The following is a 15,558-nucleotide window of genomic DNA, read 5'->3' on the forward strand; positions in this document are numbered from 1 at the left end:
ATTTTTTTCATGATCTGAAGCTCAATTTCACTACTTTCCTTTAACCGACAACCTCAATTCATGACTTTCATAGACCGTAGACACCCTGCTCGGAGGCCTGATACAGTGAGCCAAGAGCATCATTTGTATTATATACATGTATATTCAGTTTATAGTTTATATAAATAATCGTGTATTATTCTATTCTAGTTATAATGCAAGATTGTTATTCCCTGGACTTTTGGAGTTCAAAAATACAGGGTAGATTATAAAGAATGATAATTAAGGCCCTGATTTTTGTGCTAAAAATGAAAAAAAATTGCTAAAAATTTAAAAAAATATTTAACAAAAAATAACAAGGAAAAGTATGGGAAAACGCCCCACATAAGAAAAATAAACACTGGTACTCACTAATAGCTCCTATTCATCAGATTTCGAAATTCCATATGCATTGCAGTGAATAACTAACATGTTTTCCAAATTGTCTATCGTAAGGCTAAGCCTATTGTCGCCTTATATCGAGAAAAGGAACGTTGTACATCACACAATGTTAACTACGCGCATTGGAAAAGGGGCATAGACCGAATATTCATTCCATCAACTTCACCTGTGTTTTGGCCTTCCGATACTTCAGATATTTTACATAGGATTTTATAGCCAATGTTTTTCTGAAACAAAAAATGAAATGAAATCTTTGAGTTTTACGTCCCACGATTATGCCGGTTAGGCTAAAGAAGATGGTGATGATGAGAGATTAATGAAATGACGGAATGAAGAAAGTGGGAGGAAATGGGAGAACCCCGAGAAAACCCACGAGCACGGTGTTTTTCCACCACAAAGTCCACACGGCGCGAGCTGGGATCGAACCAGCGACCCCAAGCACCGGAGGTGAACGCTCTACCACTGAGCTACCGCGCCCCCCATTTTCTGAAACAAATCCTTATTCTTTTTCTTACGACTTCAGCTTTAGAAGCAGAAAGAACATTCAGGTTTCTTTCAGTGCACTGTACTTCTTTAACCGAAGTACTCAATAAATCTCTCGTAGTTTCTGGTTTCTTTATAGAATGAGTTAAGAAACCGAAGTTGGCAATATGAAAGCCAAGTCACATTCCAAGCCACTGTCACTTACAACTTCAATGGATGAAGCATCACCTGGGTTTAGTTTAGCTACTACAGATACAAACGCTTCAAAATTCCCCGCATAATAAGTACTGCATTATGTCACGTACTTCACCGAGTGATTACGGGTGTTGGTTGAAATGATAGATCGGGATTTGTTTCTGTGAAAAGTTCAATTGTAGTTGGCAATTTTACAATTTTCTTTTTCCCCATTTGACGCTAACTTGTCCACTTCAGGATAAAGTGTTCGGATTTTTTTTCACACAGTCGATATAGGACGTGTGCGACACATGTCACGTAAATCATATTAGGGTAGCATACAGAAAGAGCTTCACCAGCTTTCCTCATATAAGGAGCACCATCAGTCAGCAAAAGCAAAACATTGTCATATTTCACACCATTCGGCCACAAAATGTACGAAGGTTCATTGAACAGCCTGGCAATTGTCACGTGATTCGTAACTGAAAGTTCTGAGGCCAGCAAGAAATGTTTGGAAATTATTTCATCATTTTTCACTACATCTACCATAATATTTCTTACTTTTCTAACATTAACTGAATCACTAGTTTCATCGATGTTCATCCATTTTTTTTTGTTTGTTTGTTTGTTTGTTTTCACATACGGACCTAATGCGTGTTGATGTTTCTTCATAGCACTTAGGTAGATAGTTTTTCCGAAGCGTTGACTCATCTGGACGACTTAAGTTCGTATATTTGGTAAGAAATTTCGGAGCTCGGGATTGTTTACCTTATACAGGGGTATGTCAGCAGAAACGAACGCATTACATAAATCTAATAGTACTGTATATTTGTTGTGACGCTGGAAGATGAGGGTGCAGTTGGGTACTCCGATGAGGATTTGTCGCGATGAAACATGTGAAGAGCAGCGATATGTTTACTACCTGACAAGTGTTGCACTAACTGAGAACGTTGATCTGCACTTACACGTTTCGAACACGATTGACAAAATAAAATTTTACCGTCGGTGGTATAAATGTTTTTAAATCCCAGTACATAGTTTTCTGAACGTTCACGCACACTGGATTTCATTTTGGGCATCGTTAATTCACAGATCCAAAAATATGAACTCCACCACTGTACGGCAATGTCTCAATTAACGAGTCTCACAACTTGGCCCTGTATATGTATACGGCAATAGTGTCAAATGTCTAGACTGAAACGCGATAAGGTTACGAAGAGACGTTTGGCATCAAAAAGTTTTCGATAAAAGAGTGACAATTAGAGTGGGATTTTGAAGCCAGATTGGAAGGCCTAGCATCACCACGACTGACAAATCACGTGGTGGTGAAAGCAATGATAATGCGCTGCAATGAAACCATTCTCCTTCTTTAGTAATATAAAATATAGTAGTGTGCCTACGATTACCTTCCCTTCACCAACCGTACTCGTCCTCCCCTCAATTTTGGCTTCAAAGTACAAAGCCTTCCTTTAAAAGTTCTTTGTTTGGCACAAGTTATCCCAGCGCTGATAAGCAGCATTTATGACGACACTATTTCTGCAGATGGGAAAAAGCTTGTAACTATGATGTATAGATTTATGTAGCCTATTCTTTTCCCGATGTTAATTTCTTTCGAGAGAAAGAGAAAAGAGCAATTCGTTGTGAAATTGAGAATAAAATAACGGAAAATTATTAAAAATATGTATGTATTACAAAAATGTCCAAAATATTTATTTACATAACTTTTTTCAGAAAATATGTTTTCTTATGTGAAATAAAATTTGTAATTTACACTTGCAGACTCCTAATTTGGATAATAAACTTTGTTTTGGGTTTGTACATGTTTGGAAAAAATATGTTTTTACACACAAATCCGGACCTTAATGATATTTGTATATTTCATAATTTTTCCAGTATGTGGATCAAAATTTCAGTATTTCCAGTATCAAAATTAAATTCCAGTATAATTCCAGTATTTCCAGTATCAGTAGACACCCGGTTATGGATAGTTTCTCAAAGTCACCACAAAAAGCTACTGTATTGTACACAAGTCTGCGTGTTAGTAAGTTTGTTCTTTTAAATAATCTGTTACATATTCAACATTGATTGGAAGTCCCCTTTCTACATTTGAATTTTCATGAGAGAAATCAAGATCATTTAACATAACTTAAATCACTGCACTCTAAAGTACCCATACTCTAAAGTAATTATTTAGTCGAAAGTCATTCAACCGCTAACCAGTACTAGAATACTGACTTATAATTGTGTTGGAATTTGGATTCGAACACAACTCTTTGAACTGCCTCACAACTCTAATTGTTCTAATGCTATCTAAATTTATTTTCAATTAATTCAGCTATAACTGTCCTAATGCTATCTAAAATTATTTTCAATTAATTCAGCTAAACAAGACTTCATGCGATTCACTCCAACATCAGATCCCGCAGAAACATTAAGATCCAAAACTTAATTTAAAGGTGACTTCTGCAGATGCTTAGGAACAAATTACTGTAGACTCTTTCTGCAATTCTGGCGAAAATTCAAAATGTACAATACATTATGTCGGCATTTCTTAAAGACAGTATGTATAGCAAAATTCAATATCAATGTTTTCCACAGCCAGAAAATATTCTTGATTTTACACATCAATTCGTATACATGAACTCGAACACCTAAAACACGGAACAATCTTCTGGTTTCACAAGGTTTTGTATCACATTTTTATCATACCCAATAAAGTATTGTAAAGAAATCATCTGAGAGGAGCGTCAGTCTGAAATGTAGTACGGAAAGGTTCTCTTTCTGAAGCAAGTGCTTGAAAAAATGTACGTTTAGAAATAGGCATTTTATCTTCTTGCAACATACCTGACACGAACTGCCAACTCGAAGAGCAGGAAACCTTTTCAAACTTCGTAACAAAAAGTTCGACTTAACTTTGACAGTTCGACAGTTAAAAACTTCGTAAAGTAAACTTTTTTAAAACTTCGTTGAATATACAACAAAAGACAGAAATAAATATCACTGATTCGCTAAACTACTACTTTCAAGCCAACCAGAACAGAACTTCACTGGAAAATTTTCTAAGCCTCTTTAGGTGTAGGCAGCACCGCCTGCTGGAACATCCTTGTATAAAATATGAAGAGCTCTTAGAAATGCACTAGTTCTGCAGCTCATTGCCTCAATTACAGCCTTAAATGTGCATGTAAATTAAGTAATCCATAGTTTCCGATGTCAAATATTACAAGGTCATTTGGCGACATCTTGATATTTGACTTGAAGGTATACAGATATGTAAAGTTTACGTTGATCCATCCACTGATATTTGAACGATCTATTTTAAGTTCAAAGGTTAAAGGATCTCTTTGAAAGTGATAAAGATCAGAAGCTGTAGAATTCTTCTAAAACGCCGATGTCAAATAACGTGTGAATACTTGCCTTTTGATGGTACTCCAGAATCGCACATTTATGTCTCGATCAACAACTCATTTAGTTTATTTCTAGAGTATCGTGATGGTAACCAATAAACAAAAGTGTATGCTATTTTGTCACATTGAAGTTACATTTTCCTGGCAATTTCACCGTCTCAGAACATATGTTTGAATACTTTGGCATTTTTAGCAGCAGTAAGCATTGATGTATATCACAATTTGAATCCATAGCAATTGTTTCTGTAGTGCTATATATATATATATATATATATTTGGGATGGCCAAAATTTTCCGGAATCCGGATTCCGGAAAAATTCCGGAATTCGGAAAAAATCCGAAATTCAGAAAAATCCGGAATTCGGAAAAATTCCGGAATTCAGAAAAAATCCGGAATTCGGAAAAATTCCGGATTTCGGAAAAATTCCGAAATTCAGAAAAATCCGGAATTCGGAAAAATTCCGGAATTCGGAAAAAATCCGGATTTCAGAAAAAATCCGGAATTCGGAAAAAATCCGGATTTCAGAAAAATTCCGAAATTCGGAAAAATTCCGGAATTCAGATAAATTCCGACATTCGGAAAAAAATCCGGAATTTAGAAAAAATTCGGAATTTTTCCAATTTTACTCTCCGGATTCCGGAAAGTAAAAATTCTGGAATTGGCCATCCCTAGCTAGTAGCTGTTAAAAGAGAAACACAATAATGAATATATATACTGTATTAGTTTCTTGTAGTTGGATATGTCTTTATCACTCACGTAGACAATTGCTACTGCAGTTATTTACTGCTTTATGAGAAGGTCTTATTTTCACACACAAAAAAGTCGCCGGTATGTCTCAAACATTATCGCGTTCCCACCTGCAGCTGCTCCAAAGCACTGCAAACTACTTTTTAATCAGGCGAAAGGCAGTGAAGGAAAAGAAATCTCAACAAATATTCTAATAACATTCGCTTATTGTCAACATACCTACAGTCAGCGCAGAAAGTGCTCGTACACCATGCATACTTTATATTGAAAACAGCTAGCATGAGAACGGGAGGTGCAAAATATATATATAACCAGAATTAAGACTACACATTCATACATTTTATTTCTATATACAAGAGGAAGGCCAAACAAAGACAATCACTGTTTTGCTCAGAAGAAAAGAGAGAATTCCTTTTTTGTAAACGCAAAAAGTCACCGTACACTTATGATTGAATTAATGCTTATAAAGTATATTACGTTATTTAATATTTTGTGGGATTACCCTGTGCGTTAATGATTGTCTGTAGTCTTCGTGGCATTGATTTCACCTGTAGTAGTTCGTAGTTCTGTAGCTTCGGGACTATAGAAGTCAGTGGAGAGCTTTTGTGAACGCGGCATTGAACCTCCGGGTTCCATAGGCCATAGAGTTAGTTAGTTAGTTAGTAGCTTCGGGACTGATTATGTCCCATTCTTCTTGAATAGCTTTTCTCAGGCCTTCTTTAGTAGAGAAGCTGTGCCTTCTGATTCTTGTCACCAGAACAGACCATAGATGTTCTATGGGGTTCATGTCTGGGGATTGGGGAGGTGTGCGAAGCTGTTTCAAGGTATTATAGAGTAGCCACAATCGAGTATTTTCTGCTGTATGTTTGGAGTTGTTGCCTTGCTGAACAATAAATTGTTTTCTGCGCACTAGTATGGAGATTTTCCTTTAATATGTTAATATACACTTTGTGGATCATCACTCCATCGATCAAGTGGAGACGACCCACTCCTGAGGCACTCATACAACCCCAGACGAGCACGGACCCTCCTCCGTGTCTTACTTTAGGGACGAGATTTTGAGGATTCATCTCTGTATTCACCTTGCGTCATACCATACGCCTCCCATTGGATTCGATAAGATTAAATTTACTTTCGTCCGAAAATATGACCCTATTCCAGAAAGAAGCCTGATCCCTTATCTTTATACTCTTTTTCAAACTTTAGTCTCTTTATACGATTTGTCTTGTTCACCCAGAACATTTTCCTGGCTATCCGACCATGATACCCTGCAAATATTCCGCACTGTACTGGCTGATACTTTAATACCGCGTGTTTCCAGATCCGTTGCCAATTGCACAGCACTACTTTTCGGAACTTTTTTTCTTTCCCTAATAATGTAACGTTTATCTTGTTCACTCAACACACTTGGTCTTCCAGTTTTTTTTTTTTTTCCGCACAGTGATAGAAACATTATACATCGCAATTATTGTTTGTACTGTTGAACGAGGTCTGTCTGCAAGGTTTGCTATCTTTCTCAAAGATTTACCCTTCTTATGCAATTTAATAATTACTTTTCTTGTCTCCTCATTTCTTTCTGTTCGGTTGCTTCCCATTTTTACAGCCCACCGTGCAGTTTTTTCACTCCTATTCACAACTAAACTCATTCTGTTATTCGTCATGCTATAAACAGAGGTGTATAATCAGGTGAATACTAGTGAACCCCAGTTGTGGTATCTTTGTTTCGTATTCGTACGTCAGGTGTACGATCTCTTTTGGCGTCTACTCTATACACTTTCTACCGAATTTATTTACTTTCTGACCATTAAACTTGTCTTCGTGGTTCTTTATTGATATATTCATAAAGCTTAGTTTTCATTATTCATATTGTGTGTGTTATTACACTTCTTAAATTTTCTGTTTCTTTTTCGCAGGCATTCTCGTTTCAATAGCATAGGTGTACGAACACTTTCTGCGCTCACTGTATGTACAGTAAATACAAATTTATAATTTTTGACTTTACGAAGTATACAATGTAATTGTTCAATAATTAACATAAGCAGGCATTCATTAATTTATATTAATATAATAATTAATAAAACTAATAAGCGGGTGATTGATGACTCAGTGGTAGAGTTTTCATCTATGGTATTCTAACCCAGGACATGTGGGTTTTCGATGGCTAATTTTGTGTTCGAAAATTTTTCCGGTGGTAGGCCTACTCTTGGTTCCCTTTCTTATATTTGTTCCATCATCACTCATTAACGAATTTAGTTTATCAAAACTCTATAGCCATATATTCATTCTGTCCGTCAGTGAAACAAACAGTCTCAAGTACTATCTGATGGATTACCATCAATTTTGGCCACGATGTACAGAGTCAATAGTTAAGAATCGAGTTCCCTGATGAATGTAATATTCAAACCGGAAGCGGTACAAATCAACCATTTCCGGTTTTAACGTTAATCATTATATAGTAAATATGGTAATAGATAGCGAGAAACGGTTTCCCGTAATCGACATATATAACATTCATGTAGATAGAATGTTACCCAATTTGTGCATCTGCTGAAAATAATGAGCTTAGGTATTTAGAGAGCATTTTCCGCTTTAGAAAATGTGTGCTTGGTAAAGAATGTAGAGAATTAGCTGAGTCAGGCACGTAGCTAGAATATGGTAATAGGAAGGGGGGTCTGTCACGAAATACTGTGGTTATTTACCAGGGGCTCAATCATTCTAAACTATTTTATTGGCAACATATATTGGTTCGTTTAGCCAAGATTTCTAATGGAGGGATGATATGAAATACTGTGGTTACACACCAGAGGCTCGATCAATCTAAATATTTTACTGACAACATACCCATATTGATTGGTTAGGACAATAAAATGAGGATATATTAGTAAGTATTTTAATAAGAAGCTATGAAGATATCTCGAGTAAAAAATTATAAAAAAGTATTGAAAAAGATGTAGTCTTCCGAGGTCATTCGAACGGTGTCGAGAATTTTGCGTCTGGGAAATTTGCGCCCTACCTCAAGAACAAAGAAAATTGCGCCTGCAATGTACCTCCACCGGGAAGTTTGAGCCCTGCGAAATAAAAGAACCTATTCGAGCTTACGCATTTGCTCGGAAGGGCTGACATTACAGCATAAACAATCCTCCCCCCACAACCATGCCATTTGTGATTTATTTTTATTGTGGCTATATAAGGGGAGAATAAACTTCAATATAAGCCAAAAGAACACAACGGATCAACGCAATCACTGCTTCTTCCAGAGATGATTTTGGGGGAACACTGGCCTCCCCAGAGCTCTCAAAGTGCCCCCTCGGAGGAGACCAAAATAATACGTCTATAATATAATAATAAATAGAATAGTACCAGCAGTGACCCCCTCCGGAATACTAAGTGTGCCCCCCGGAACATTTTTTCTGAAAGAACGACTGAACGCAATTGTGTGTTTAAAGTGTAATTCCAGCAAGTAAACACACTGTACATAGTTTTCTTGATAATATTACTGAACTGATTTTACATTCACTTTACATTTTCTTTTCTATATTTTGTGTCTTAAAAAGCCAAACAACTCGCAAGGATTGTGAACAGAGATATCTGGGTAGAGCCAAACAGCCTTTTGTAGATTAAATTATACTCTTTGATTATATTAATAAATAATTATATATCAGTCATTTATACTTTTATTGTAAATTTTGTAGTATAATGAAAAATTGTATTTGTATGGATTGCCCTTTAGTGAACTAAAATTGTATTTTTTTTTCATTTGTTCGGAATATTATAACGGATGGAGTAACTCACTGAGACGATGAGAGGCAAGCCTAGTTCAAGTGTGAGTGGAAGTTACTTTACACAATACAAAAATAAGTTGAATTGTAGGGCGCTAACATCCCAGTGCAAATATATAGCCGGCGCCTTTTCCCCTCTTTTTGCGGTAGGGCGCAAACATCCCAGTGCAAATATATTGCGAGCGCATTTTTTCCTATTTTTGTGGTAGGGCGCAAATTTCCTGGGCGCAAAATTCTCGCATTCAAGGGAAATATAATGTCCGTGAAGTTGACAAGCCACTTATGTCAGACTCCAATTTCGACTTTAAACGTCGCTAGTGCTATGTTAGTGTTCGATAGTGACGCAAATCGTTAGCACTCCACAGATAACGTGTGCTTTTTAAATAATGGATATGTCTTCTAACTGCATGCCAACACGCCCACTTCCAAGAATCATCTCAAAAATGAGGTTAACCGTTAGAGCAAGTAAGTGCTTATTAGTACCATTAACATTAACGTTAATGCCTCCATTGTACGGCCCTTTGAGTAATAATTACACCACGTATAGCCTCAATGGGTCCCTATATTCTCGCGAACATTCTGACGTGCCCAAGTTAGTTACTTTTTTTTTTTTTTTGAACTATTGTTTATCTGTTATTGTTTATTGTTTATTGCTAGTCTGCAGAGTAGTCCTTACATTAATATGCCATTGTCCTTGATAATCATTGCGTATTTACAAGCAGTTTGTTATTACTGTTAGAAGATATCAAAAAACAACAGATAAAATCTACTACTTAACGGTTCATATTTTTCTTTTACAGTACGCAAACGATTAATAATAATAATAATAATAATAATAATAATAATAATAATAATAATAATAATAATAATAATAATAATAATAAGACTATTCCAGCATAAAAGTTATCAATTGCATCACACTGGCAACAAGCGACGCATATTTTAACTTCATAAAAATTCGTTTCTCACGATTTTCTGGAAAACTACGTATGATATCTTCATTCTGTCAAGTTGTTTATCTCAGTGTGATATATGTATTACCTCTGGACAATATCACAGTAAAACAAAAATTAAATATTAGGAGTGCATCGTACTTTTGGACTACATCTCATTAACCATGGGAAGATTGAGTATGTATACTTTAGGATGTAAGTTTCAGCTTAACTTGCATCATACATTCTTAGGATTACAAAAAGGAAATTTGTTCGTTTGCATTTGAACAAAATTCTTAGGATTACAAAAAAAAAATAATTTTTCCGAATTCCGGAATTTTTCTGAATTCCGGAATTTTTCCGAAATCCGGAATTTTTCTGAATTCCGGAATTTTTCCGAATTCCGGAATTTTCCGATTTTACTTTCCGGATTCCGGAAAGTAAAAATTCCGGAATTGGCCATCCCTAATATATATATATATATATATATATATTTACCAAGAATCCCTGTGAACTACTTTGTTTTCTCCCCGAACTCGTACCTACTTGCATCGTAGAATCCACGTTTGAGTACATATCATCACCAGAAACCTTCAAGTTCCGTACAGATGAGGTACAAAAATGATGAAGCTTCATGTAAGAAGGAGGCATTAACTATTTCTAATACTGAAATAGATGTGGCCGTCTGCATATGCTTTTTACCTTTCATGTGAGTTGTTACCGTTTGCTATTGGATGTTACTTAACAAAAGGAAGCTCCGGCAAATATTGCTGCAAGAAGACTTTGTCACTTGATACTTCCCGAATCTATGACAAAAAATTATTTAACAATCAGGAAGGACTGATCGTAGTCTTGGAATCTGACATGTTTGTAATCTGCACAGGAACACTGGATACAAAGAACACCGAACAGCACAACGATACTATCCCTTCACTTTCAACTCGGCCTTTGCAACTTAAAAAAACACGCTAAACCAACAGAAAGCTGTTACTGTGCACACATTCTCTCCCCACTCCCAGCTTCTCGATCGCCTTTTTATAGAAGAATATCCTGTCGTGAACAAAAGCCTCTTGCTGACGATTGAATTAAAATGTATTTCTTTCTCCACTACACTGCCTCGATCCATTGCATCAAATCAACCTGCATTTACTATTTCTTTTCGACACAATCAGTTTCTGTGTTTAGTCTAGGGATATAAGCATTGTTATGTTTCAAAGAAAGAAATGAAAATGATAAACTAAAACACGTACACAATGAAACATAATCGCACTCTTAAATACACGATAACAAAGCGTATACATTCATTTTTAAGTTGCTATCTATTAATTTGGAATATTTTTATTGCTTCGTATTAACTATTAGTTTTCCACATTTGGGTATATACAAAATTCCATTCTCCCGATACGAATACTATCGCGAAAGTAAACTAAATTCTCACCCCAGAAAACGAGCAAAGAATAGCTCGTTTCTGAAAAACATAAAATTTTGTCCCGGAACATTATTTACACGAGTGAAAGAAGTCACCTTACGGATATTGACAGACAAAAGCTCATTGCTTAACATTTATACTTCACTTTAAATCAGCTGTTTAGCATCGCACAAATAGGATAGTAATTACTGAGTTAATAATCTAAGAACGAAAGGAATGCAAACAACAGAGGAAACGAGAAAACCCACAGAACCTCGCCCTCCTCCCCCCTCCACATAGACAAACTTGGTGTTTATCTATTACATAACCAAAAAAACGCACACCTACGGTTTGAACGCAGGAACTTTGGCTCCAGAAGTGAACGCTCTACTGATGGCGTCACCGAATTTGTGTTTCAATATCAACATGCAAAATATTTCAAACCCGCATTATATGAGAAACATGCTCGACTCCTTGATCAGTTTCCTTCATTCAATGTAATGAACCATCAGCAAATTTCAAAACAAAAGAATTCTGGCGAAAAGCAAGATGTAGAAGAGCAATGTATGAACATGATAGAAATCCGATTTACGATTATTTTTCCTACAGTAAAAGTATGAAGATACTAATACTAAAACAGTAATCGCACATCATGAAAATTCTTTCTTTCACAATTTACTGGAAACAAATAAATATTATTTTACGATAACTTAAATCGCAAACTCTAACAGTCCTCTTTCCTTTTATTTCACTGCGAATTGCTGAATAAAGAAATCCAGTATTTTTGGAGAGGGATGTAAGCAAGTGAGGAGTGCTAGTCTTGTGACATCCTTAAACATCCAGAACAGTTTTTATGTGCCCTCTTAAAAACTACATTCCAGTTACAAAATATTTTTACATATCTTGTCTGAAAGAATCTTGTTTTATTACTTTGAACATTTCGTATTGACATTAATATAACATACAAAAAATTGGCTCAAGGAATGCTTAAAGACAGAAAATGAAATTTTATTTGAAGTCTTGTATCATAAATATTGTTCTAGTTTTGCGGGAAGTTCAATCATCTTCACAGTGTAATACCTTACTTCTGACTATAAGAATTCCTATACTTCTTGCACATTTACCAGTTCCAACTGTCAGCTGTCAATGACGTTTAGGCGTGACCCGCTGCGATTCATATACCCTCAGACATTAACGCTATTTCGTCCGCAAATACTTTTAAAACTACCTGATATAACATCATACATCAGCACTTTTGTTTCTAACTGAACTTATGTAGCACTTAAACATAATTTTAACGTTACGTTTAAAAAAAAATCTTTAATATATCAAAACGAAGAAAATGACTACTAAATTCTCTTTCTACTGCTTTAATGGCTAACGAGTGCATCTTTGGTGCACGTGGTCCCGGGCTAAATTCCCTGTGGATCATATGTGTGTATTGAATTCATATCGGTGATTTGAATTCAATCAGAAACTCTATGTCAATATCTCGCTGATTCACTGCTGAAAAAGGATGCTCAACTTCAAGACACAAACAAATAATGACTGCTAAAACAAACAAATGAAAAAACTGAACTAAAACCTACGGACTTGATACTCTTCATCACGAACTGGTACAGTCTGGAATCAAAGCAAAGACAATTCTCATCACAGGCAAGCGCTTTATCATTTATATTACCTTGAGCTTGAACATACATATAGACATAAGGAATTTCTCCATAGTTATATCTATATTATGATTAATATCTCTATCACTAATCTGTTCTGAAACAGTTTCGACACTTCTTTTGTCTTTTTAAATCGAAAAAAAAACTTTGTGCCTGTAGCATAAACAACCCTCTTATATATATATATATATATATATCTGTGTGTGTGTGTTTTCTCATTAGTATCATAAATTTAATGATTATTCTTTTTATCACCTACGTACTCTGACTGACACCCGAATTAGTCAAAAATTGCACTCATAACTAGCTTTTTTTTTTTTTTTTTTTTTTTTTTTTTTTTTTTTTTAACGTAGAACGTGGTCGCTGTTACTGTAATTAGTGAATTCGTTCAAAACATCCTTATGAACTGCTGTCAAATATTTTTGGTTGAAAAAAAAAACCTTGATACACTGCTGCAGATCCATAAAAAGACCGAACATTTTAAAATGAAAAAGTAGTACTAACTTTGGCGGTGGTGCAGAGAAGATAATTGGCTCATCATCCACTGCTATCACAGGAGGAGCTCGCGCTCTGTAAGGCTTCTGCGGAGCCAGGAACTCAGACCACTTAGAATGAACTGTCACTATCTGTAATGGACGAAAACACTTGTTAACCTTTAATTTTTACAATATATATATAAATGTAAACGTGATATATACAACAATGCGATAATACGATGGCTGTGTTGGGAATATTTTTTCTACTCCTGACTGTTCACCAGTTCTTGCATATTCTTCTCTAGATCTTAACAAATGGACACCCTTATCCACAGACGTAGCGACTAACTACTGCGCATGCCATTAAAAAAAGTCAAAGTTACATAATGGAGACACTAAGTCAAAGGGTTCTGGATATCCTTCCCGGATTTCAAGTTAAAAAAGCTAAAAAGCTTCTAATCCATTCTACCATTAGCATTAGTGGTAAGCATTCTAGCATTACCTAGAACAAAATAACAAATAACAGAGGTGACATAATAAATTTACACTGAGCAAACCTGTGGTAACATTTTATACGCTCATATATATATATACAATGCAAATGAAAAACCAGAAACTAATTCTACTTAACAATTAGTATGTACCGACAGGAAATTACTGTTCTTTACAGACTTATCAGTCTATAGGTGAACATATGTGCACCTCTCTTTTTTTTTTTTCTTTTTTTTTTTTCTTCCTATTCTGAGGCTTGCATCGTACTAGAAACTGCTTTGTAACGTTTGTGTACCTACCACCTGTGTTTATTACTAATCTTGTTCATTAGATGGCATCAACAATCATCATATTTCAAGTGATAGTTACAAAAAGCCCGCTTAGTGCCAGGACTCTAGAGGATAAAATTACAGGATGTTCGCACCACATCAACTGCAACTACTAAAAAAGGTAGATTCAAAAAGCCTGGTTTGAATAAATTTATAGTATAATCTTCTTATTTCACACCAGAAGAGAGAAATATTTAATGTATATTTCTTACCGCCATAATCTGTCATTATGAAAATTCAAAATTGCAATCTAAATTAACAATGCATAAAGAAAGTAAAACATGAATCTCCATGCAACTATTCACATTTACATGCCACAAAATATACATGATTTTAGTACATGTAACTTAAAGAAATAAAAATAACGTCCCACGATTCTGCTCCGGGGCTAAAAAAAGACTATGATGATGATATTGAAGGAAATTGTGAAATGAAGAAAGTAGAAGGAAACGGGAGAACTTCGAGAAAACCAATGCACACGGTGTTTGTCCACCTCAAAGTTCACTTCGCGCCAGCTGGGATCGAACCAAGGACCCCATGCACAACTCACGAGAACATAAATCCTAGTTAGCATGCAGGCGAGCGCTCTACCACTGAGCTAACGCGGCCCTCAAAACTTTTCTAGAAAGATAAATATTGTCAAATTCCGAGCTCTATGTACAGGATGTTGCTAAATAACTACAATAAAGGACTGATATTCATGACACACATTATGCGCGAATATTCGAAATCAAGAATAATTCTTTTTTTCTTTCTTACGACAAAGTTTGAATTTTCTGGAAAAAAAGTTATAAAACCTTCGATATTTCATAATGTCAAAAAAGAGAATCTTTTTGGAAAGAAACAGACACATTTTAACTCAACATTTCGTTTACATCTTGCTTATTTTCTTCAGAATGCTATACATATGGTGTATTGTTGCTTTTATACAATCATATAATATAAATAGTTTGCGTTATTATTGCTGTGCTTTCTTAAAGATTTGCTTTCTAGTTAAAGACTGTTTCTTTCTTTCCTTAGAGTTTATCATATATTTTCAGTACCAGCGCTATAAACGAAGGGCTTACAGCTTAGTGTGGATTCGATTTACATACGCCTTTGAGAGCTAAAACTGGGTTCAATGCATAGATAGCACACATAAGTTTACCATTGAGCTGAATTTGTTGGAAAATTTGTATTTTACAAACGAAAAGTCGTAGCCAGTCGAGTGAGAGATTCCCGATTGGCTACTTGCTGGCGAAAA

The 15,558-nt window shown here is 35.4% G+C and overlaps 1 protein-coding gene and 1 non-coding gene across 2 annotated transcripts in view; both read right to left on the bottom strand.

Moving 5' to 3' along the window:
• Positions 1 to 15,558, bottom strand: part of LOC145690429 (putative helicase mov-10-B.1) — a 128,928-nt gene that overhangs the window by 74,606 nt on the left and 38,764 nt on the right. The window contains exon 6 of the mRNA XM_081765293.1: positions 13,523 to 13,644. Within this exon, the coding sequence (XP_081621419.1) occupies positions 13,523 to 13,644 (122 nt within the window). The remainder of the gene's footprint in view (positions 1 to 13,522; positions 13,645 to 15,558) is intronic.
• Positions 826 to 897, bottom strand: TRNAR-CCG (transfer RNA arginine (anticodon CCG)). The gene has a single exon. It is a non-coding gene; the product is annotated as a tRNA-Arg (tRNA).

Source organism: Thermobia domestica, chromosome 7 (assembly GCF_964235325.1).
Source record: "Thermobia domestica chromosome 7, izTheDome1.hap1.1, whole genome shotgun sequence".
Taxonomy (NCBI): domain Eukaryota; kingdom Metazoa; phylum Arthropoda; class Insecta; order Zygentoma; family Lepismatidae; genus Thermobia; species Thermobia domestica.